The sequence below is a fragment of the Phascolarctos cinereus genome, unplaced genomic scaffold (genome assembly GCF_003287225.1).
Source record: "Phascolarctos cinereus isolate Bilbo 61053 unplaced genomic scaffold, phaCin_HiC Scaffold_4;HRSCAF=312, whole genome shotgun sequence".
NCBI lineage: Eukaryota > Metazoa > Chordata > Mammalia > Diprotodontia > Phascolarctidae > Phascolarctos > Phascolarctos cinereus.
In genome coordinates this window covers 430,874,911-430,900,704 of record NW_027555847.1, presented here as the reverse complement: position 1 = coordinate 430,900,704, position 25,794 = coordinate 430,874,911, and the positions used below count along the sequence as shown (strand labels likewise).

The following is a 25,794-nucleotide window of genomic DNA, read 5'->3' as shown; positions in this document are numbered from 1 at the left end:
GTTTGCAGCAGTGGGGTGAAGAGTTTCTTCATAATATGTTTTGGTGACTATTAAAAGTTAAACATTGATTTACACCATTAAGCATATAATTTAACTTGGAAGAGTTTTTGGAAGTATAATATAAATACACGATTAAGTAACTTTCCCAATGATTTATAGTTCATAACTTGCAAAACTGGAATTTGAACTTAGTTCCTCTATTTTTTTTTTCCACTTTTACCAAAGGCTTTAAGGCTTCTATACCAATGGTTTCCAAACTGTTTTGATTCTTCCCCCAAGAAGTTTTTTTTTTTTTAGCAAATCTCTCAATATGTATATATTTTATAAATATTTACATTACTACTATGTTGATAATTTGATTATTATAAAACTTACACAAAATGCATTTTTAAAAGATGAGTCAAGGATAATATCTTACCAAAAAGTCATTAGGAAGTCTGTAGAATTTATTTAGTGGGGAAGTGACACAATTAGACATCAGTTTAGGACATTCGCTGTAACTACCACTCCACAGTTTAGAAACTTATCACCTCTATTCTATTGCAACAGCTTTCTGATTGATATTCCTGCTTCAAGTTTGTCTCCTCTTCAGTCCATCCTCCAATCAAAAGCAAGCATTTGTTTTGTGCTAGTTAATGGGGATACAAATACAAAGAATGCAAAAATCCCTATATACAGAGAGTTTACATTCCAAGTGGGGAGAAAAGAACTGCCTAAATAAGAACAGAAATAATAATTATAAAGAGAAAACTACAAATAAGTAAAAGGGGTTAAATACAAAATACTTTGGGAGGGAACGCTCTAGTAAATTCAGGTTCAGGAAAGGCTTTATGTAGAGAATACTATTTGAGGAAAAGATTTTAAGAAAGAGAGAGATTCTTTGAAGTAGAATAGAGGAGAGAGCGAATGAATCCTAGGCATAGGGGATGGCCAGCACAGAAGACTAGAGGAAAGGAAACATATCCAAGAGATGATAGGGAAAATGACAAGATTTGAAATTGATTGCATATGTGTGTAAGCATCTGTAAGGACTTGAGGATAACACTAAAGTTGTGAACCTGATTAAGTGGTTCACCAGATTGTTTGGCAGAAAATAATGTAAAGAGATATGTCTGCCACCCTGTGGTGGTGATGTAGTAGGAAGCTTACGTATAGTTGGAAGGTGGGAAGGAAGATAAGAATTTTCCCAAAGTCATCTGCACAAGTGCTGCCATGGGTGCTTGAGTGGTATTTAGGTTTCAACTGCTCTGAGTGACCACATCCAGGCTCTTAATGACAGTGTTTGATAACTTGCATAACAGAGCAGGAGGCAAACCTGTAGAACATAGAGGTTTAAGGATAGGTATAGGTGTGTTGGAGATAAGCGTTACGATTGATTATCATGGGGAAAGGAGGAAGTGACCTATCTCCCTATCGTCCAATTTGCTCCTACAATTCTTAGATTTTTAGCATAGATTCACAGTTTTCTAGACAAAAACACACTTGGTATGATATACTTTCTCCCTAGGTGTTAGTATTTTCAGCATAAGCCACATTAATATATGTATAACTAATTTACATTTTGACAATGAAGTTATTAAAATATCATTTGGCCTCATTATTTTTATGACATAGTAAGTATTGATTATTGTGTCCACCCCAAGATATGACATTAGTTTTCAATGACTGTATAATAAAAGATGGAATGAGCTATTGATATTTTATTTCAATAGTGCCCTATACATATCAAAATATTAATAGGTAAATTGAATAATATGATTTATCAAACTAGGTAACCTACAATCTTTTAATATTTCTCCACTTTATAGGTCTTTTGAAAAAGAACACAGAGAGGAGAGAGAGACAGAGACAGAGACAGAGAAACAGAGAAGAAATATTGAACTCGACATCTTGTCAAAACCACACATAATGAGGACGTGCTCCTGCCTGTTCTTGTTTATTTGGACCTGTGTACTTTATGTGGTTGACCTGATACCATTACAAGAAAGAATGAATAAATATTTACAAAGAGAAAGGACACTGGATCTCTCAGAAGATCATGGAAAAATGCTACGTCGAAACAAGCGTGGTTGGATGTGGAATCAGTTTTTTTTGCTGGAAGAATATACAGGTACAGACACTCAATATGTAGGCAAGGTAAGTTTTTTTTTTTTAAAGAAGCCAAAGACAGAAACTGAATGAAAAACTGGTTCTATCATTGCTTAAGTTTTCAGATTATGTTCCTCCTAAGTAAGAATTACACACACACACACACACACACACACACACACACACACATATGTGTGTGTTTGTATATATAAATATATATGTCTGAATATATACACATACATATGTATATATATATACATATGTATGTGTATATATGTTTGTGTATACATATACATACATACATAGGTGTGTATTTGATGAAAGCTTTGGGTTGATGTTAAATACTGGTACCATTTTGACTGAAATGAATCATCACTAAAAGAAAAAAAATCTTTCAAATAATATTCAAAAGTAATACATGTATAATAGGAATAAAACTTCTAGCCACAGAGGAGCCACATCATATTCCTTTTCACCCTACTGATTATATGATTCTCAATGATATGGACATGGTATACTTTATGTGAAAGGTCCTGGTGCTTGGTTCCTTCTCTCTGTAACATTGTCAATGCTGATAGTAGCCTAGGTTAACTCTTTAGCACAAACAGCTTTACAATTCTCCTTATCTCCTACGTGTTAATAGGATGTGTCCAGTATTAGTAACCGGGATGTAAAAAAACAAACAAAAAAAATAGCAACAATATCTTCCAGGTCAGGAGATAAAAAGAAAAAAGAAATTACTCTCTTTTTTTTTTCCCCTCAAGATGGAGTTTTTGCTTAGTAGCAAGGAGTCTTTATCATTTTAATAAATGGTCTTCACCTCAGAAATAAGTGACAAATTTTCACCCTTTGCCCCTACTTCAATTTTCTAAAAAGCTATCTATCTTCTATGGTAAGAGCATTTATTAATTCAATCTAGTCAATCTCCTTTATATTCTTAATTACTGATTTTTATTTATTTTTTCCTGATTTATAGTCCATTAATTTCCCAGAATTAAAGGTGTAAAAAAAGAACTAATACCAAACTAAGTGCAAAAATGCATGAATGGGATATATATGGGACCTATCACTCCCTCCTTCTGATTTAGTTCTGATAACAGCATCACAATCTCAACCATCTCTTGAAACCTTGGAAGTCACCTTTAACTCTTTCCTCTTCATCATCATCATCAATTACTTATGGTACTTTATAAGGTTAGAACTTGAACCCAGGTGCTCTTACTGAAATCCAGAATATCTCTTCAGCTGGCTAAAACCTCTAGTCAGTTACAGATTTGTCAGTGGCACTTTCACAGAGTCACTTAAATATTGTATGTTATAACAGATCTAGAGCTGGTGGGGACCTTAGTGGCTACTAAGAGGCTACTTAGAGACTGTAACCAAGAACCACCCTCCTTCAATTTTTGTGGTAGTTCAGTTGTTTTTTAAGTTATGCCCTACTTTTTGAAAACCCATTTGGGGTTTTCTTGGCATTTTGCCATTTTCTTCTCCAGCTCATTTTAAAGATGAGGATACTGAGGCAAACAGGGTTAAGTGACTTGCACAGTTTCACACAGCTAGTAAGTGTCTTAGGCCAGATTTGAACTCAGGAAGATGTACCTTCCTGACTCCAGGCCTGGAGCTCTATCTGCTGAGATATCCATGTGCCCATCATTTTACAGGTGAGAAATCAGGCATAGAAAAGTAAAGTGACTTGCCACTGGCCACATAGCTGGGAAGTGGAAGAGGTAAGATATGAACCTATGTCATCCTGTCTCCAAGCCCCATGCTCTGTCCATTAAATCTTTTGCTATTTTTTGAGGGTGAGGCAATTGGGGTTAAGTGACTTTCCCAGAGTCACATAGCTAGTAAATGTTATGTGTCTGAGGCTGGATTTGAACTCAGGTCCTCTAGACTCCAGGGCTGGTGATCCACCTACCTGCCCCCATTTATTCTGCTATCATCATAAATCATGGCTGTATTTTCTCTTATCTGGATGATTTTGGTAGCTTCTCTAAATTGTTTCACACTAGTACCCATCTATCCAATATGTGCATGCTTTTTAGATTAATCTAACACAGCTCTGCAAAAAGGAATCAAAGATTTTTGTTAATTGAAGATGGCTTAGAAGTCATCTAGTGTAGACTTCACATTTTATAGGTGAGGAAACAGACCAGAAATAAGAAAAATATTAATCTAAGTTAATCATTCAACTTGTTAGTGGTATAACTGAAGCTTCTATTACTGATTTCTACTCCATTGTCTTTTTCCATTACATTATAATGATTTTGAAACCCTAATTTGAAAAAAACTTTTCAATGATTCAAGTAGCCAAAGTGTCAAGCAGTATACTGAGTTGGTTTTAAATATATATATATATATATATATAAAATCTTCTGCAGATTGCATTTTTCTGGGGTTGAGAAGTAGTATGTATGTGTGTGTGTGTGAGAGAGAAAGAGCATGTTTCTTTGTATACAGGCATATATATATACATGCACATACGTATATATATATATGAATTCATGCATATAATATGCACATACATATATATGTGAATATATATGTGTGTGTGTGTGTGTGTGTGTGTGTGTGTGTGTGCCACATGCAAAGCAAATACAGTGATTATAGGAGTAGACCACCTAATGTTTTAGGTTGCGTAGTTAGTCAGGAAACAGCTTATGTAGGAGATAATACTGAAGGTGATACTTTAAGGGAGTTTGGTCCTTAAAAGAGGATAGGGATTCCAAGACATAAGGGTGAAAATGGAGTATATTTGAAGCATGAGAAGATCATCTATGCAAAGTCACAAAAAGTAGAAAAGAGATGGTATGTATGTGAAACAGCACATTGACCAATTTAACTGTAATCAATCATTTTTTAAAAAATTCCTACTATGTGCCAGCATTGTGGTAAACTCTAAAGATACAAGTACAAATAATGAGAAAATTCTTACTTAAAATGACCTTGCAATCTTACAGGAGAAACAAGTATATAAATTAGCAAACAAAGAAACAAATCGATAAATTGAAAAGATATACAATATAAATGTAAAATTAAAAAAAACAAATGCATACAAAATAGTTTAAAAAATAAAAACAAGGTAACCAGGGTTAAAGGATACTAGCATTTTGGGAAATCAGGAAAGGTTTCCTGTAGAATTTTGTGCTGATCTGCCTCTTAAATGAAGATAGGGCCTCTACATGGAAATAAAGAAGGCCTATATTCCAGATATGGGGGTATGGCCAGTGCCAAAGCACAGAAATAGAAGGTGAAGTGTCATATGTCATGTCTGAACAAGAGAGCAAGAACCAATTTTGCTATATTGTAGGGTATGGGATTGAGGGTGATTTACCTTCGTACTTTTTGGGGCCAGTTGTATAAGACTTAAAAACAGAGAATTTTCTCTTCTATCATAGAGACTATAGGAAGCTAATGGAGTTGGTTGGGTAGGGATATCATATCATCAGACCTGTGCTTAAGTAAAATTACACCAACAACATTATGTCTAATGGACTGGAATGGGGAGAGAATTGAGAGAGCAAAACCAAATAGTAGATTGTTGTCATAATTTAGGTGAGAGTCGACAAGAGTCTGAACTGAGGTGGTCGCTGTGTGAGTAGAGAGAATAGGTCTGATTCAAGAGATGTCATGAAGTCAAAACAGCAAGAGTTCATGACTAATTGGTTATGCAGTATGATCGAGAGTAAAGAATTAATACAAAATAATGCTGAGATGTTGAACTTAAGATATTCCAAGGATATTGATGTCTTTGGCAGAAACAGAGAAGTGAAAAGGAGAAGAAGATAATATTTAATTCGACCTTAGACATTTTTGGTATAAGATCTGTCCAGGAAATCCAATGAAATATGTCAACTAGGTCATCAGTGATTGGCGACTGAAACTGGCAGACACAGGAGTTGGATATCCAGATTTAGGGAGTTATCTGAATAGAGATGATAATCAAACCATGGGATTTGGTTAAGTAGCTAATAGATGTTAAAAAAAAAGAACTCCTAGGACATAATCTTGGTGAATACTTACAGTTGGAGGGCATGATGTGGATGTTGAAGTAGGAAAGGTTACTTAGAGGGACTGGTCAACCTGGTAAGAGAACCAGGTGACAGTATTGTCATGAAAGTTAGAAGAGAAAATATTCAGGAGGAAAGGGTCATATAACCTTGGACTGCTCGGTCATTTGAATGGGCCTCTCTTCATATAATGAGGCTAATTACTCAGTGTTTTCTGCCTGAGTACTCAAGTAGTCAGCATTCAGAGTTCTTGAAAACAGACAAAATGAGAGATCCTAGGATTTTTCTTGCTTTTAGCCTTGAGATACAAGATGGCAACTCTAGACTGTCTTCAGATTCCTGAAGGTAGAGAAAGACTTGGAGACAACATCTGCATACAGAACTTCTATCATATTCCCATTCCAAACTATTTGCTCTGTGTGTTCACCATGGAAGTAGAATTTGATGGGAAAGGAGTCAAGCATTGAATATAAAATTTAGAGCTCCCCTTTCCCCATTAAGAAATATTAGTCACCAAATTAGTCACAAAATTACAACACTTGACCTAATAATATTAAAGGGAGCAGATAGGTATAATTCTAGCCCAGTAGTTCCTTTGTTAGTTCAGTTCTACACCATCCTCTCCTCTTCACTCTTTTGTCTCTTAGCATATTTCCTGCCACGCTTCAACGTTGGATCACTCCCACCATCTACTACCTTCACTTCTACTTATCAACTGCTGAATTAAGGTAGAAAAAATAATGCAGTCATACTGATTGGATCCACTTCAAATTTATATAACATGACCTCAAATGGGCCCCCACAATTCTTAGATATTTCTTTCACAAATCTTTTATCAATTCACTATTCTACTCTCCACAGTGGCTATTCCACACTTTTCCATCCCTCCTCAAAATTTCTATGGCTTCCCCTCTCCCCTCCCTACCTACTTAGATGAGAACCTTGCCTCATATTTTACTGAAAAAAAAAAAGGCCATTCACTGAGAGCTGTGTCCTGGCCACTCCACACTTCTCAATATATGCTACTTCACTAGATCACATGGTGATCTCAAACTACCCTATTACTCTCAAGAGAATCAATATACTGTCATTTCTACAGGCTTGCCACCCATGTGTCATCCTCAACTTTTCACTATTCCTCACCACCACCCACATATCTAGTCTCTTGCAATGGCCTCTCAATTTTATTTTTGCAACATACATTGTATATGTCTTCTTCTCTCCTCGGATATAGCTATTATCATGGTGTAGGCACTCATCTCCTCATGCCCAAATTGTTGCAATAGCCTTTTGGCTTGTCTGGCAGCCACAAGTCAACCCCCATTTAAATCAGTCTTTCTTTTAGCCACCAAAGTGATTTTTCTAAAGTACAGATCCAACTATGCCACTCTCCCTCCACTCCCACTCCTGTACAATAAAATCCAGTGTATCCCTATCACCTCCAAGATCATATACAAAATCATCTGCTTGGCATTTCAAAGGCCTTCATAACTTATCCTTCCACCCACTACCTCTCCAGTCTTTTTACATTTCACACCCACCAATCTTGCACTTTTTGATTCAGTGACACTGACATTCTTGCTGTTCTCTGAAAAAGACACTTGATCTCTCAGCTTGGGGCATTTTTTTGTGTGTATCCTCAATGCCTGGAAGATTCTCCATCTTCATTTACACATACCAGTTTCCTTAGTTTCCTTCATGTGCCAGCTAAAATCCCCAGGACATTTTCCTATCCCTCTTAATTTTTGTGCTTTCCCTCTGATGATTACTTTCCTCTCTGTTATGCATGTATCTTTTCTTGTATTCATTTGTTTTCATATTGCCTCCCTCATTAAATTGTGAGTTTTTTGAGGCCAAATCCTTTTTTGTTTACCTTTCTATATGTCACCCCATGCTTAGCACCAGTGTCTAGTACATAATAGTCATGTACTGAATCCTTTTTTGACTAATAGGTATGACAAATGTTTGGTGAATCAAATATGCCTTTTTAGGAAGCATGAAATAGATAGACTGTCTAAATGAGATTAAAGGTTTTGACTGACAACTTGGGGACATCATGTATATAGCCCTGGATGTTACATTAAGCAATTTATCTTACAGAAAATAAGAAATCATTTTGAAAACCAGGGAATATCATGATGAAAGTGGTGTTTTCAGATACTTAGCTAACTACATTATTCAGGATATATTTAAAGGAGAGATTACATGGGATAGGAAAATATTTGATAAAATACAGTGTAAGTCATTAATCAAAAAGAAGAAATATTACGTAATATATGACTTCACAATAATTTTTATTTTCTATTTAATAAACTCAATTTTAATTAGTTCTTGTTCATTTAAAGTACAAATAGTAAGTACATCTTTGATATTCCAAGAGATTAAGATTAAGGAATTCTACATGGAACACTTAATACTAACTAACATTTGTATGGTGCTTTTAATATGCTAGGCACCAAACCAAGCAGTTTGTAATTATTATCTTATTTCATCCTTGAAGGAAGACTAAGACAAAAGCCCCATTAGGATGAGCAGGAATGGATTACAATCCACATCATTGAAGGGCATACTCAAGTGAAGAACATTACTGATCAAATATTGTTTTGAAGCACTGGAATAATTAAAAAAAAGCTTTCTCTTATTCAAGAGAAGTAGCCAGTCTCGACTATTGCCATATTGCCTCTCTAATATAAATAGGCATACATAATGGAATTAATTCAATTTAGATGATAAACAATAAAATAATGTTAAGTAAGTTTAACAAAGAAAATAGAATACCTGCTATGTGGCTAGTGCTTATAATAGTGCCTAGAACATTATAAGAACTTAGTAAATGCTTGTTGAATGAATGTGCTTACTGTAGGAAACAACACTTCTTGAAAAAAGATATTTCATTTCCTGAACAGCAGATTTAATTCCCAACAAGTCTCAAAAGTAAGCGTGAACTGATCATGTGTCAAACTGACATTAAGAATTGGCTGGACTTCCATTTTTCATTTTTCATTGCTTTTTCTGAAAGCAAATTATGTGGGCATGTGGACTTTCTTGCAGGAAGAGCCAAACCACAGGCAGAGAAGATGAAAGATATTATGTGCATCCCCTACTTTCTGGAAATATTAGGGGGTTTGGAGTATTAATTTTCAAATACCATTTTAACTGGTCTTTGTCATTCAGAATGGAATGAGATTCTAGACAGTATGGTGTTGAAAAAATGTTTCCTTTCAGAGATGGTAACTTCAGATCTGTGTGCCAATCTAAGTAGTTGGATGAAAATGTTTAGTAGGGGTTATAATATAGTAAATAACAAGTGGGAAGTTGCACAGTACTTAGAGAACAATCTGTTTTACAGTTAGACTGGATGATCAAAACTGTTTGACAAATTGCTATTCATTGTCGAGTTAATCTGCAGCCAATGCAAAAGGATGTGAATTCCCTGGTGTGTAAGAAATATAGGGCTATCCTTAGCTGGAGAAATGTAGCTCCTGGTTATTGGATATATTCATATATTTTCTGTGCATCAATTATTTCCTAAATAAAAACTGAAAAGGAAAGATAGGTTAATTTATCTGATATGATTGATGATCATGATGATTACTGATGTAAGGAAAGATACACTTACGATTTCTTAGGGTAGTGTTTATAAAACTGTACTGTTTATAGACTATATATAACTTGTATGAGTTGTAGTGTTTTAAAAAAAATGGTCTACAACTAGGCATAGTAGCATGAGTTTATACTGGCAGATAATGGTAAGACCGAGGATGACATTTTTCTAAAGTTTGAGGATTCTGAGCTATAGTGGGCTATGCCATCTGTACAAGGCTCCTCATTAATGTAGCATTGGAGTGGGGGGACTGGAAGACTGAGTGGATCAGTAGTGGAATTTGGAATGTCCTCAGCACTTTTAGCCTAGGTAAGTTGGGAAAACAGTGTCAAATCAATCAAACAATGTAGATGTCAAATAAATATCAATAAAATAATAGGTTTATGGATGGATAGATTGGTCGATAAATAGAAGATAAATAGATGGATGAGTGTGTAAGTGAGAGATGAATAGATAAATAAATAGGTGATAGATGGACAGAGAGAACAGATGGATGAATAGATAGACAGGTAGTATATTAGTGTGTTGTTTTGATCTCAGAAGATGTTTTCAAAAGGAAATAATACAAGGATTAAGTTACCAGGTCAGCTCTGAAAATGCTACAATTTAAGTCAACAACCATTTTATTAAACACTTACTATCTACCAAAAATCATAATTAATATTGAAGATACAAAAAGTTAAAAAAAAACAGCTTTCAAGAATCTCACAATCTAATGGGGCAGACAACATACAAACAACCATGCACAAACAATACATAAACAATGAAACTGTAGATAACTTCAAGGGAAAGCGTTAAGTTTAGGGATGACCAGAAAAGCATTCTGCATCATTTATAATGTAGAAAAACTCTTGTAAGAGTACTATTCTGACCTCCGGATTCCTGGTGTACAAAAAAAATGTAATGAAAGAGAAACAATAAGGAGGAAGAGAAGAGAATTTTCTCCTATTTCCTTGTATGACATGGGCCCTAACTGATATTACCAAATAAATAAAAATATATGTTTGGCATTACTCCAATTTCTTGTCTGTGATGATCTCCAAAATCCAGCTGTCTGATCTCTTTCAAGTTTATGCCCAAGTCCTAGTACCATTAGTACCGCTACTGCCCTATACTCAGCCTCTTACTCTGCCATGTTCTTAGTATCATGATAGTGCTAAAAATATCAATTCTGACAGAAAAGGTAAGCAGGACAAAAATATACCAAGGCAAAACTACATGAAAGATTTCCTCTAGCCAACTTCTAGAGACAAATTTAATTGGATGTGAGTAAAGAAGAGAAATAAAGAAACAGGATTTTATGAAGTATCTACTATGTGCCAGTTCCTGTGATAAACACTTAACAAATGTCTCATTCAATCTTTCAACAGCCCTAGGAGGCATATGCTATTAATATCCCCACTTTATGAATAAGGAAACTGAGGAAGACAGATATTAAGTAAGTTGACCATGGTCACACAGCTAAAATGTGTCTGAAACTGTATTTGAACTCAACTGTTTTTTACTTCAGGCTCTACAGAAATTGTGAACCTCTGGCCAAAAGGTCTTAAAAGTATAGAGACCCAAAGAAACAGCCACCTAAGGCTAGGAGAAGGAAAAATGGCTGTCCATGGCTAGAGTTCTGTCAAAGTACATTGAGCATGTTTGGAAAAGTTTCAGTCACCCCACCACAGTTACATCTCTGATCATAGTATTTAGAACTAGACTTAGGGATGTATTCAGTCTTTTATGTTTCAAATTTGTTTAATTTCCATAGTACTTAATAACAATTGCAGTTTATTCAGTACAGTCTCAGCTGAGTAATAAGAATAATTTGATTAAGCTAATTCACATTGTATTTGCTAGTATTTATGAATTGACTGATACTTGCTATTCAGCAAGAAATTATTGATAGGTAAAATAAATACACTTCTGTACAGAATTCAAATAGTGCTTGAGTATATGCCTTTGAGTATGCAAACATAAATAACGAGTCAGTCCTAGCATTCAAGGAGGTGACATGTAATTGTGAAGTAAGACTCATAACTCCTAGTGGTCAGAGAAGGCGACTGGCTATCCTCTCATGTTCTGAGCAGATAGCATAAGTGAAATAAAAGATTTCAAAAAGTATGAGTGAATGTATCGAAGAAGAGCTAGCATCAGATTGTTTCTTCTTGTTTATCAATCTCAAGAAAACTCCTTGATTGTATTTTTTTTATTTTTACTAAAAATAAGCAAAAATAAAAACTAAAAAAGTTTTCCTCTTTGATTAGATAAAATTATTGGGGTATATGCACAATAGACAGAAGTAACATATATCACATGCCAATTATCTGTGAAAAAAAGATTCTAGGATAGAAAATGCTGCATATTATTTTAGTGATATTTCATTGACATTTAACTATCAGCATAGATTGGTCACAAAAAATGTATTTTCTTTAAAACAAGCTAGTTCCACCACTTCTTAAAGCTAGACTGATTTAAGTTTTATATAGGCCCATTATTTTTTAAACAAAGAATAGTTAGAAGGAACCATATTATGAAGGTCTTTAAAATCAAAACATAAGCCTTGAATAGGGAGGTGACATGGTCAGATCTGTGCCTTAGAAAGATTAATATGAAAGCAGAGTGGAAGATAGATTAGAGTAGGGAGCAACTTGAGACAGGAAGACTAAGCAGAAGGCTATTGTAATAGTTAAGTTGTGAAGAGATGAGGGCCTGCACAAGGTCCCTGTGCATCTTTTTGAAGGAACAAAAGGAAGAGGAATAGTAGGATAGTAAAAATAGCAAGAATTGTAGTAGTAGTAGTGGTGGTAGGAGTAGTAGATGCGGTTGTTATATTTATTACCATCTTATATTTTACAGAGTTTGTAGAAAAGTCTGGGGATGAATCCTTATAATAATATTATACATTTAGGTTTTTAATATTTTGCAGACTACTGCAAAAATAGATACAATTTATTCTGGGGATATGTGTTCATCTTCTGCTGTCTCACTGAAAGCACACTCAAAATTACTCCTGTAGGAGTAATGATGATAGGATGGTATCATTATTGAATGGAAATTTATTGTAAAAATGATGTCATTGTTATTGAGAATTGTAAAGTGTTGGTCCTTAATGAGGCTAAACTTACAGATTTTGTAAGGAAACAGTAGAAGCCACAATTCATTACTGTATTGAGGATGAGGATGTATAATCCATCTTATATCTAGATTGTGTCTGCTTTCTCTATATTTTGGGAACACTAATTCCATATAAATCAATCAACCAAATATCAATGAGCAATCAACAAGCATTAAGTGCTTACTATGTGCCCAGGTACTATGCTAAGTGCTATAGATTCAAACACAAAATATGAAATAATCCCTATTTTCAAGGAACTTACTTTCTAATGGGGATAGACAACTAGTACATAATGAATGAGTATAGAATGTATTAAAAAATCAAAGTCGTTACATACAAGATGATTTAGCGGGAAAGTGATTAGCACTTAGGAAGATCAGGAAAGGCAGAACACAGTGCTGGAGTTGCAATCATGAAAGAAGAATGAGAGTCTATGAAACAGAGGTGAGGCCCAGCTTCACCAGGCTTGGGAGACAACCAGTGCTAAGGCCCAGGGATGGTAAAGTGCCATGTTTGAGAAAAAGAACTGTTTGTCTATATCACAGAACACTAGAAGGACAATAACATTCAATGAAGTTCAAAAGATAGATTGGAGCTAGGCTGAAAGGGACTTTGAAAACTAAACCAGAACAGTTTATATTGTATTCTGAGACATTAAAAAGTCAATGGAATTGATTTAGGGAGTGAAATGGTCAAATCTGAATTTAAGGAAAATCAGCAATAATATGTAGGAATGGGTAGAAATTTGAGTCATACAGACCACATAAATGTATTTTTTTTTGTAAAATTGGAAACTTTAAATATTTTATCTGGCAATATTAACTAAAAACCTTGTTTACATAACCACATGGGCCAACACTGTGTCTAGGTATTTATGAGATATGCTTTTATATTTTATTGTATGCCACTTTCATTACAATTTATTTGTTTAATTCTTAAGAAAATTTGGAGACATTTATTTGTAGTACAGAGATTTGTACTTTCAGTTTATGAAGGCTATTCAGTTTTTGTTATAAAATTCTGGCTACTTGATTATTCTTCATAGTGCCAAAATTTTATAGCCTATAGTAATGGATTGTAGGTCTTACTGTTCCCTTACAAAATTTGTAAGTCCAGCCTCATTAAGGAAAAACATTTTATAATTCTCAATAAAAATGACATTATTTTTACAATAAACTTCCACTCAATAAGCAAATTGTTGTGATTTAGTCATCTGTTTGATACTTCTTTGTCAGCATGTAACTAGTTCAATGCATATAGATATCATCAATGAGTGGTTCTTGGCTCCTTTTTGGGATCTTAGCCATTTCATAGGATTCATTCTGAAGTAAACTAATTTTGCTTACTTTGACAAAAAAAATGGCTTGTAGAAACTGTCGGCCATTACTATTGCTCTGTAAAAGTTTTTTTTTTCTTTAGGCAATAAGGGTTAAGTGACTTGCCCAAGGTCACACAGCTAGTACGTGTCAAGTGTCTGAGGCTGGATTTGAACACAGGTTCTTCTCCAGGGCTGGTGATCTATCCACTGTGTCACCTAGCTGCCCATAGGCAGTTTTTTCTAAAAGCACTTATTTATTTAACTTATAACTTGACTATTATATCATATGCAAATAACTACCCGTTCTTTTGCTTCTTTTTAACAAGTAAATATTCATCACTGATATTTCAGGATGATGGCTTCTATGTTTCATTGTTATTGTAAAGGATTTTGTTTGGATAGCTTATAAAACCATTATTATTGATTTTATTATTCCCTAAGTTTGTTTTTATACTGGCAATCCAAAAGTGAGCATTATTCTAAATCAAAGGCACTAAACTTTTCTTGTGTCATGGAGCTGATGAATCTATGACAGTCTAATGAATCCATCTGAAAATGTATTTTTAAATGCATAAAAGGGATAAGATTATAAAAGAAACCAATTTTATCGAAATATTCTAATAAAATATATGAATAACCTGAGTTCATTGAATCTATGTTAAGAACTCCCACTATAAACATACTTCTTATTGACCATATTTAGAATGGAAGGAATGTTAGTAATTATAGCAACAACAGCATAAGTAATGTGGAATTGTAATTTCATTGGTATACTTAGTTTGCTCATGAGGAAACTCTTTCAATCAGTGTAGACTAGCAAATATTCTGTAACTTATAAACTTGAGGTGTCCAAATAAACTGCAGCTAGGAGGCACAACAGATTGAGCATTGGACATGGAATCAGGAAGACCTGAGCTCAAATCCGGCCTCAGACATTTACTAGCTATAGGACCCTGGGCATACCACTCTGCTTTACTTTACTCAATAGTAAGATACAGAAACCACCTACTTCTGAGGATTGTTTTGAGGAAAAGATCTGTAAAGCACTTTGCAAACATTAAAGTGTTATATAAGATGATAGCTATTTACTACTATTACTACTACTACTACTACTACTACTACTACTACTACTACTACTACTACTACCACCACCACCACCACTACTACTACCTGTACTACTACTACTACTACTACTACTACTACTACTACTACTACTAGTAAAAATAACAATAACACTGACTCCCAAATATATAACACTTTTGTATTTACCAAATATATTCATGACAACAACATTGAAAAGTATGTAGCACAAGAAGTATTATTCTTATTTTAAATGGGGAGAGAACTAAGGCATGAACTAGGGACATGCAAATCATAATCAACGGTTTCAAAACTCAAGTTTATATCTCTGTTTTCAAAGTTCAGTGCTCTTTGCCAGGTACACTTCTCTTTTTTCATTACAGTGATTAGCACACAGTGGGCACTTACTAAATACTTATGTTAAATCAAATGACTTTATTGCCATTTTTTTTTATTTTGGGATTTTTTTCAGGTGAAACATTATAGATAGCTCAATAGAACTGAGTAAGGAATGGGGAAAATAACTTTATATCAAAGCCTGAACACATGCAAACACTAGCATGCTTAGACCCCTGAAAGACTAACTGCAGTATATAGTTTCCTAATGAATTTCGATTGTGCTTTGCTCTCTTTCTCTGCTTCATGGCCTAGCTCTAAACTGTTCTCACTCCCTTTCTAAACTGAGTAGTGTGTCTCGAAATAGTTCAGGAGACTACATACAATTTTTATTTTTTCCATACCAGTGTCCCAGTCCATTCACATGGATAACTTCATGTTTACTGATTTTAAACTTTCTAAAGCACAAAGTTGGAAATATCATTCTGGAAATATCTTACCAAAAAAATTACTTCATAATTGTTGCTACTTAATTCAAATTAATACAACTGATCAGAGCTATTTAATAAAATGTTGAATGCTTTGTGCAGATCTAAAAAATGGCCAGTTATTTGGATTCTTTAGAGATTTCTGGATCAGAATTATACTTTCCTTTTCATTTACATTTTGTATTGTGTAGGTAATAAAACAGCAGGAGGCAAACTACCTTCCCTTAAAAGCACAAAGCAAATGGAGTAATGTGCCATCAATACAGGGGAAAGGAGATAAATTAAAAGTGAATCAAAGCTCTGTTATTATGTTTTTTCATGCTAGTCCTTTACTAAATTTCTTTGTTATAAGGAGACAACCATATCAGTTTGAAAGCTATACCAGGGAAAGGTTTGACGATGAATGCTAGGCCTGTCAGTTGATGACCAGTTTAGTTAGGTTAAAAAATCATCATCATCATGTTACGTTCAAAGTGACAAGGAGAAGTTGAAAACTCTTCACTGTCTGGATCCATGGAGGGAGTGCTTACACCAATGAAGTCAAAATATTTAAGTACTGAAATATGTAAATTTACATTTCAGTGTTATAAAACCTTAGTCCGAAACCAGTTGACCTGAAGTATTTACTATTTCATAACAATTTATTGCACCTTTCTTTGGCAGTGAAATTCTTTATGTAATGGCCCTTCTTCATGCTATATCCCTTATCTCCAGCTCTCCAAATTCCTTTTAAAACTTTGATATATTAATCGATGGATGATAGTGTTTTTTATTTGTGCTTGCCTCACTGATGTCTTTCCATAATCATTCATAGTTGATCCACTCAAATAGATGGGAATAATTTCCCTCATTATTTTCTTATATCAAGGGAATCAAATGAATACCTCATATTGTTCATATTTTGTTCTCTCTCAGTACCAATGAATTCTACTCCTTTTTCCTTTATGTGTTTGTTATTGACAATGTTTTTTGTTGTAATTGTTGTTTTTGCCATTTCTCTCACGTAATTCATAGTTTACGTAGCCTGAATACATCTTTCCACTGGCCTTTGAGTTGCTTGTAGGGTTGAAAAGCATAATAAAAGATGTGATATATATATATATATATATATATATATATATATATATATATACATATATATATATATATATATACATATATACATTTTTAATTCATTTTCCAAGTGTTTATAGTTATACCAATAATGTTCTCATTTCTGCAGATTTCACCCTACAGGCTTTTTGGTGCTTATACATTTATTCAACAAACTTTATTTTAAAGCCCCTGTGATGTATTATACCAGACACTAGGGAGAGAAAAATAACAAAAAAGAAAGCTATCATTATCCTAAAGGAATTAATATCCTATTTGTGGGGGAAAAAAACAGGCATACAAGCACATACACACACACACACCCCAAAATACCAACAACTAAAAACAAATATATATATGTGTGTGTGTGTATACATAATGAAAAGTCATACATATATATATATGTCTATGTGAGTATACATGTATATATGTGTATATATATATGTATATATATACATATATATGTATATATATATACATATATGTGTAATACAAAGTTATTTCATGGGAAAAGTGCTGAAATGAAAATGTTACCTAAGTATGAAGGAAAGCAAGGAATTCTAAGAGATAAGAGCATAAACGGAGTGGACCCTAGACATAGGAAACAAACTATGCAAAGTAAGAGATAGGAGATGGAACATCATGTACTGGGAATAGACAGCAGGCCAGTTTGGCTGGAGAAACAGAGAGAGAGAGAGAGAGAGAGAGAGAGAGAGAGAGAGAGAGAGAGAGAGAGAGAGAGAGAGAGAGAGAGTTTGTGAAGATAATAATGTTGCAAAAGCATAAAAATGCAAAACTAGATACAGGTTTTAAAGAATCACTTAAATATGAAAAAAGAGCAGTTTATACCTCTTTTCTAGGTGGCACTATATAATGACTGGAGTTTCCTCACATATTCAGATTTGTGCTTGCATATATGAGTTATATTGGAGAGTTAGAATCAAAGAGACTTAACAATCAATTGTTTATGTCAGTTGGAAGCAGGAGAAGAGGTGAAGAGATCTCTTGAGCAAACCCAGGTAACTGGAAAACATGGCCATGGAAAAAGAGGAGACTTTTGGTGGAAGGATAATTTATTTTATTTGGGACATAAAAATTTTGTGATTGAGCCTATTGTGGTGCTCAATCCAATTAGTGCAATAACATCTGGAAATCTTTGTTTTTAAACATTGTTCTGGATATGAATGAACACTTTAGGTGAGAATGTGTCCTTTTTAAAGGGTTTCTTTAATTTCAAGGTTCAAGTAACTCATAGGAAAGAAAACCTTTTTAAAGCTATTTGTCACTGAATTTCATGTATCTTTAACATGTGCATGAGAAGAATCATTTATGAATATAGCTTTTAAGCTACATTTCATTCTACTGATCAAATACTTAATAAAAGATAGTGAAATAATCTCTTTCTAAACTTTCAGGCCATTCTGGGTATGTAGATATTGTCTATGGCAGAAAATTGAGTATAAAAACCTATCTTTATTTTTAAAATATTTTTATTAAGGTTATCCTTGATACATACATAAATAATTATCACAAATATTTCATATGACCTCTCAGTTTTTTTTTTTATTTGAAATGTCCTTTACTATTGCATCCTTTAGAAATTTTTGCTTTTCAGATATCTTGACAACTGATCACTGGGTACTTTTAACATTATGTGATCCCCAACTTAGATTTCTTCTGTATGTATTTGGTCAGATACCAACACAATCCCCATCTCAATTTCTGAAGTGCCACTTCTGCACATTGTACATTGGACATTGTAGTAGTAAATTCCAAGTACAGTGGTTCTCATCACAGATAAAAATGGATTACTATCATAGGTCTTCCTTTATTTTTATCTGCTTCCTGTCTTTCCTCTGCTTTTATCTACAAAAGATAAAATGGTCTGACTTAACTACATCTGACTTGTAGATTTCACTAGTTTTCTTTTTCCATCAACTTCTTGTTCTTCTAAGAGATAAAATTACTCATTTTCTTTTCTTATGATCTCATGGTTCACGAAAATATTCTAGTGTTCTCAAGGCACAGATTATTACAACCTCAAAGAGGGATATCAGAGAAGTCTTCATAGAAGAAAGGGATTTTCAGTTGAGCAATAAAGAATCATTCAACATACAATAGGTAAGAAGATAAGAGTTGTAATTCCATGGATGAGGAATACCACGAACAAAGAAATAGAGATATAAGAATATCATATCAGAAATAGCATAAGCCACTTTAGCAAAAGTGTACTATGCATGGAGTGTAAAAATATGAGATAAGAATATAAAAAAATGGTGACCCAAGATGGCAGAAGGTCTTGAATACAAAATAAGCCATTTTGAAATTTACTAGACAGGTATTTGAAAGATTTCAGCTGACAAGTATAAAATACACTCAAAAAGTAGTGTTAGAAAAGAAAGAATACTAGATTTGATGTTATGGAAACTGGGTTTAAATACTCTGTACTTCCTAAAAGTGTTATCTTGGGCAAATTACTTAATATCACCAGTCCTCACTGTCTGAATCAGTAAAGTATGGTAATGAACTCTAAGAAAACATGCTCACTACCCCACAAGTTAGAATTTCTACTTAACCAACTAGTTCCTCTTAATTTTTTTTAAGAATAAGATTTAAAATCATTTTTCCCCTCACTTCCTATAGTATCAAAATATCTATAAGTCAAGCCAAAATTTTTTCAACTATTTCACCATTAGGAGAAACTGAAACCCAGCAGATAGCTATGCATTCTAAGTCTTTTGCCATAATTATAGCCTGCCTTATCATGAATTTTCTTATCTGGCTAGGGCACTGTTAACATTCAAATCACATCACTTTTTTTTTCTCCCTCCTTTGGTTGTCTCCCAAGAATTACCCAAGTGCATTTTTTTTATTCAGTTCAATATATTTCTATAGAGGTGAATAACTTCCTCATATTAAATGCTTCCAACTTGCTTATGCTGTATCATCTCTTCTTTGTGAATTGTGAAAGAATGAGTAAAAGTGAGGTCAATGACTAGAAATAAAATGCATCAAATAATTTTCTCAAATGGACATTTTTTGGCTTTCATTAAAATTCAAAATTTAAGAAATAGAAAAATTTTAAATAAAAGAACAAAATATTGAAACAATTATCCCTCTCACTCTTTCCCCCTTCCCATCCTGGAATAAAGAAATGGGAATAATTTTCCTTCTTCCTTTCTCTCTCTCCCAGATGTAGTAATCCAGTAATTAAACCATTCTATCTATTGAGAAAATGGAATGGTAAGGTCAAGACACTGCCTTTGGAAGAAAATTATTATGTATTTTATTACAATATCAATTCAAGAATTTTTTTTATTATGACCATTATGCTAGGCATAGGAGAGATGCAAAATTTAGATAAGATCCATTCTCTGACTTCCTTGAAATTATACATTAAGAGCAAATATGGCACATGTAAAAATAACTGTAATGCAAATGGTACATGATATGAACATTGGGGAGATACAAATCCAGTTCTATAGGATGCCTAAAAACAGTGACATTATCTAAGTATTTAAAGAAAATTTTCATTAAGGAGATGACAATTTAGTTAGACTCCAGGGGATGCATAGGAATATAACAAGCAGAAGGGGTGGGAAAATAATTAGAAAACAAGTTTCCATGTGGAGAGTCCCTCTGAGTTTAGTTAATTGAGTACAATAACATTAAAAACTGTATGGCATATATATTCACACTCATACATGTGATATTCCTTATATCGTGAATATACTCTCTCCTCTCTACCTCAGAATGCTTATCTTCCCTCAAGGCTCAGTCTATGTGCCATCAAGTCATGAAGAAACCCATGATCACCCCAGTTGTAAATATTCACTTCCACCTCAGTTTTTATTGAACTATGTCAACTTGGTTACGTGTTATCTTCACTCATTGAATATATTTTTCTTTAGTGCAAGAAGTTTCATTTTTTCTTTTTATCCACAGTACTTAAGACAGTTCTTTACACATAAAAAAACACAATAAATATTTGTGAAATTCAATTGAATCACAAGTCCATTTTTTTTGGTTAGGTTTTAGCCAAAGGCTACATCAAAACCTCTAGAATAAAGACAAGAAAAATATAATACTATCCTTAGAGCAATATAAAATCCAGAGCAAAGTTAAACTAAATTTAAAACATAAATTATAAATTGCAGTGATAATTTCATAAAAGCTGTATTATTTGAACACTTTCCATGAGTAAGGTACTATATTAAGATCTTCTGGGAAATTTTGTTAAAAAACATAATATGGTTCCTGTCCTGATAAGATATGCCATCTATTTTATTTGTGTTCATTCAAACGTTCACTAAGCACATATCAATATATGTACATATGTGTATATATGTGCATATACATATATAATGCAACTACAGTGTACTAATCTACATATTTTTGTGTGTATGTACATATACACAGGAAATTGATATGTTGCAACTACTCTGGGCAAAACATTGGGCTAGGTAATGGGAGTGATAACGATTAAAATGTGATGTGCTTCAGTCTTCAGGAAGAAAATAATGGTTGAAAAGAGGAAGGCCATATACATGTGGATTTCCTTCCTATGACCCATATTATATCTGTTGTTTTATAGTTTGTCCTAAATTCTTATGTTTTCTTAAAAAAAAAGATGGTAGTGGTGCTGGAAGTTTAGAAATATTGACTTTCTCACTAAGACCTTTTTAGAAGCCTAGCATGAAGAGTTGCCTCAGATACATTAGAACCCAAATCATGTTAATCATCCCTAGTGTTCAGTAGATGCTCTCAACCCTCTCCAACATGATGTCAATGGAAATGCTGCACTCTCTCCATGGTGAGATATGATCAAAGTTTGAAACAGACTCAACTCACTGTAATCTCAACAACTTGCTGAGATAATTTCCCTGAAAAAAAAAAGTTCACTAAGTAGAAAAAATAATAAGTGATATGGGACCTTAGGAATGGGAAACATCCCTCCTTTTTCCCCAATTGGATGCTATGAGCTTTTATGTACACTTTATAATGATTTTGCTTCCCCAAAATCAAATTTCTTCAGTCATGAAGATATAGTTTTAAACCTAACCAAAGAGAATATCAAAACAATTAGAAATTTTAAATATATTACTCAGTACTATGAAATAAAAATGAGAAGAAATCTTGTTATTTTATGCTCACACTAAAATTTTATGACTTTAAATATTAAAATGTCTGTTTGAATCAGGAAGAATCTAATTAATTTCTTAAATTTAAAATCCAAAAGATAATACAATAAAGTAAAGGAAAATCTTTCAAAGACAATGTGCATTATTTCTACTCTAAAGTATAGGGAGACAGAAAGATTAAATCAAATTCTAAACAGAACAGCTTCTTGTTAACATCATTTTAAAAAAAAGCTTAGTCACAGAAAAGGACTGATTTAATGGTGGAAATTATACAATTCTGTGCTTGTAATGAACTTTGATTTTTAGCCACAGTTATATATGATCAGTATATGAGGTAAATGCTGACATATGGAACATAATAGTAGAAAGAACACTAACAGAAACAAATGTTTGGAAGAAGCTGATAATCTAATATAAAAAGAGAAAATAATGTTCATTCAGTTTAAGTCTAGAAAGACTTTTGACATTATAGAGGGTTTATGTACCAGTGCAGGTTCAAATTTACAGTTCTTGTTCCATAGATTAAAATAATTTATCTTTTGCTTGAATAACCTATTGGAAAGGTGCTGCTTTGTAGTGAGGAAGAGCACTGCCTTAAAGTGTGGTAGAATAAAAAGAAAAACAAGATTGTAGATAACATTCCACAGAGTGACAGTCACTCATCAAAGTTTATATTCCTTTGCTTAACCCCATCCTAACATTTACTTAACTCAGATATACAGAGTCAGAGGGGACTGAAAACGTATGAACTGCTAACCTTCCAATACTTCTCACAATACCTCCATTTAAAATTTTCTCATTTGCACACATGAAAGAGTACTGATATAAAAGATAATATGGGAAGAAGATAGAAGAGGAAAAAAGAAAATGTAAAAGAGTAAAGTGGTACCAAAGAGAGAATGAGAAAGGGTAAAAATAACAATTGCAATCATGATATTGATTTGAGTAAGAAATATTGGGCAAAGTAAGGTACATTTCAGAAAGTCCTTCTTGCACTAATATATGATTAGTTGAATGTTTCCAAAATTGCTCCACATATAGAAAAACCTGGGTTCAAATCTTATCTCTGGTACTTATTTCCTGTGTGAATGAAGGAAATTCATTTAATCTCACCATGATTCAGGAAACTCTTGATTTTCTAAGGATCAGATAGACTATTAATCTGTATTTATAATGGAAGTTCCTAATACAAATAATATGTACACAAATAAACAGATTCTTTAAAGACACAAACACACAGACACACACAGAGCTAAACATAAGGCAAAATATATATTTATGACAAAATAATATGCCCCTTTTAGATGTAAAAAAGAAAATAAAAATGAACAAAACAAAATCTGGGCTTAACTATATTCAACTATTTGTGTGGTATATATTTAAAGACTATTGAAACTGTAGTCAAAAGATTTGAAAACAAAATCAAATTCAGCAAATTGATGAGAGGTAAATTTCTGAGCCTTTAATTTCTAATGTTCAAAATATAATAATATTTAAACTCTGTAATTCTTGGGAATACTGTGAGGAAATCTCACAATATTTATAAATCTCGAATTATTACATAAACATGAGCTATAATTCTAATCTATCAGTTTTCATCAAATTCACTCACTGCTTCTACACATTTGACTTCTTGCTTTTCCAAAATAGGCACTTTTTTCCACTAAAATTCCTGTCTTTAAAAATCACATTAATTACCAAATATGAAAAAGTCCACCATGAAATTAAACATCAAAGTATTAAAAGCCATCATGTGGACATAGAACCTAACAAAATATGGTGGTTGAAGTTGTTTTTTGTTTGTTTGTTTCTTTTCCATCACAGGAACCTAAGATGGGTAAGTAGGAGATGTGCAAACTGTGTTTTACATCCTTGACTCCACCAAAATTATTATATTATTTTTCTGTTTGCTTCTAGGACAATAGAGAATAAAATATTCTTTTGTACTTGAAGTAAAAACAAAGGGCAAATGATGCAATTACGGGGAAATTATTTTTGTGTGTGTTTGTATGTGTTCATGTATTTTCTTTTCCTTTGCATTAAGTTGTTTATTGCATTACCAGTTGCTAAAGAGTGACCTCAAGAAACATGGGTAGTTATACTGGAAGCCCCTTTAGAGCTGAAATGGGATTCCTAGGGAATGATGTTCTTGAAACTCCAGATAGGAAGCAAAATTCCAGAGAAAAGACACACACACACACACACACACACACACACACACACACACACACACACATTTCCTGAATTTGATTCCTTGTTTTGCAACTATTACATTTAGAATTGATGAAGCTGCAATCCTAGAGAGACCACACTTTCCCCATTCTTCTCGTTTTCCAAAGGTAGCTTAAGGGCAGATAGCATATTTAGAGAAAATGACTAAAAAGATATAAGCAAAGAAAGGAATTTCTAAGGATCTTTTTTTCTCTCAGTTTACATTTTCTTGTTATTTATGTAACAACTTACTTTTACTCACCAATTTAAAGCATTTCCCCTAGAACAATACTGTGAAATAGATTCTACCAAAAGTTATTCTTTTTTTTGTACATTGTTTACGCAGATAAAGAAAATTAGGGAAAGGATATGACTTTCTTATCAAGACAAAGACAATAAGTCTCATAACCACATTTCAAAACCAGATCTCTTGAATATTCTAGCATTTTTCCTACTATACCACACAGCCTCTTTAGCTCAGAGATCTGTAGATATATGAATGACTCTTCAGATGACCATGCAACAAAACAATGGGAATAATTATGTTTACTTACTTTGAAACTGTATACACACATGCATATATAGCATATATTATATATATACATACACACAAATATATGTGTGCAAACTATATATATATGTATGTGTGTATACATAAAATGCATATAGATGCACATATATGAAATATCTTAAATATGTACATATATGCATACATACAAAACACTGATTTCAATATTGAGTGGTGGAAAGAAAATAAGGATTTGAATATACCACTAGAGCAGTATGCATCATTCTTTGGAAGAGTAGTTCACTCTAATTTTTGTTTTACAATTTGTTTCTTAATTTTGTTTTACATTCATGTCTGACTCTTTGTGATCCCATGGACCATAACATGTCAGACCTTTCTGTCCTCCACTTACTCACCAAGTCTACCGAAGCTCATGTTCATTGTTTCTATGACACTATCTATTCATCTCAGGCTCTGTTGTCTCCTTCTCTTTTGTCCTTCAATCCTTCCCAACATTGGGTTATTTCCCAATGAGTCCTATCTTCTCATTATATGGCCAAAGAATTTAAGTTTTAGCTTCAATTTTCCTATCGACATATTTATCTTCTTGCTGTCCAGGGGACTATAAAATGTCTTCTCTAACACCACAATATAAAAGTGTTAATTCTGTGGCACTCTGCTTTCCTTACAATCCAACTCTCAAAGTCACACAGCGCTACTGGAAAAACCATAGCTGTAACTATATGGACCTTTGTTGGCAGGGTAATGTCTTTGATTTTCAGTATGCTGTACAGATTTGCCATAGCTTTCCATCC

General features: G+C 33.4%; 1 protein-coding gene across 1 annotated transcript in view; it reads left to right on the top strand.

Annotated features, from left to right (window-relative positions):
• Positions 1–1,814: 1,814 nt before the first annotated feature.
• CDH9 (cadherin 9) overlaps positions 1,815–25,794 on the top strand; it is a 157,640-nt gene continuing 133,660 nt past the window's right edge. Inside the window, exon 1 of the mRNA XM_021000528.2 lies at positions 1,815–2,136. Within this exon, the coding sequence (XP_020856187.1) occupies positions 1,909–2,136 (228 nt within the window). The 5' untranslated portion in view covers positions 1,815–1,908. The remainder of the gene's footprint in view (positions 2,137–25,794) is intronic.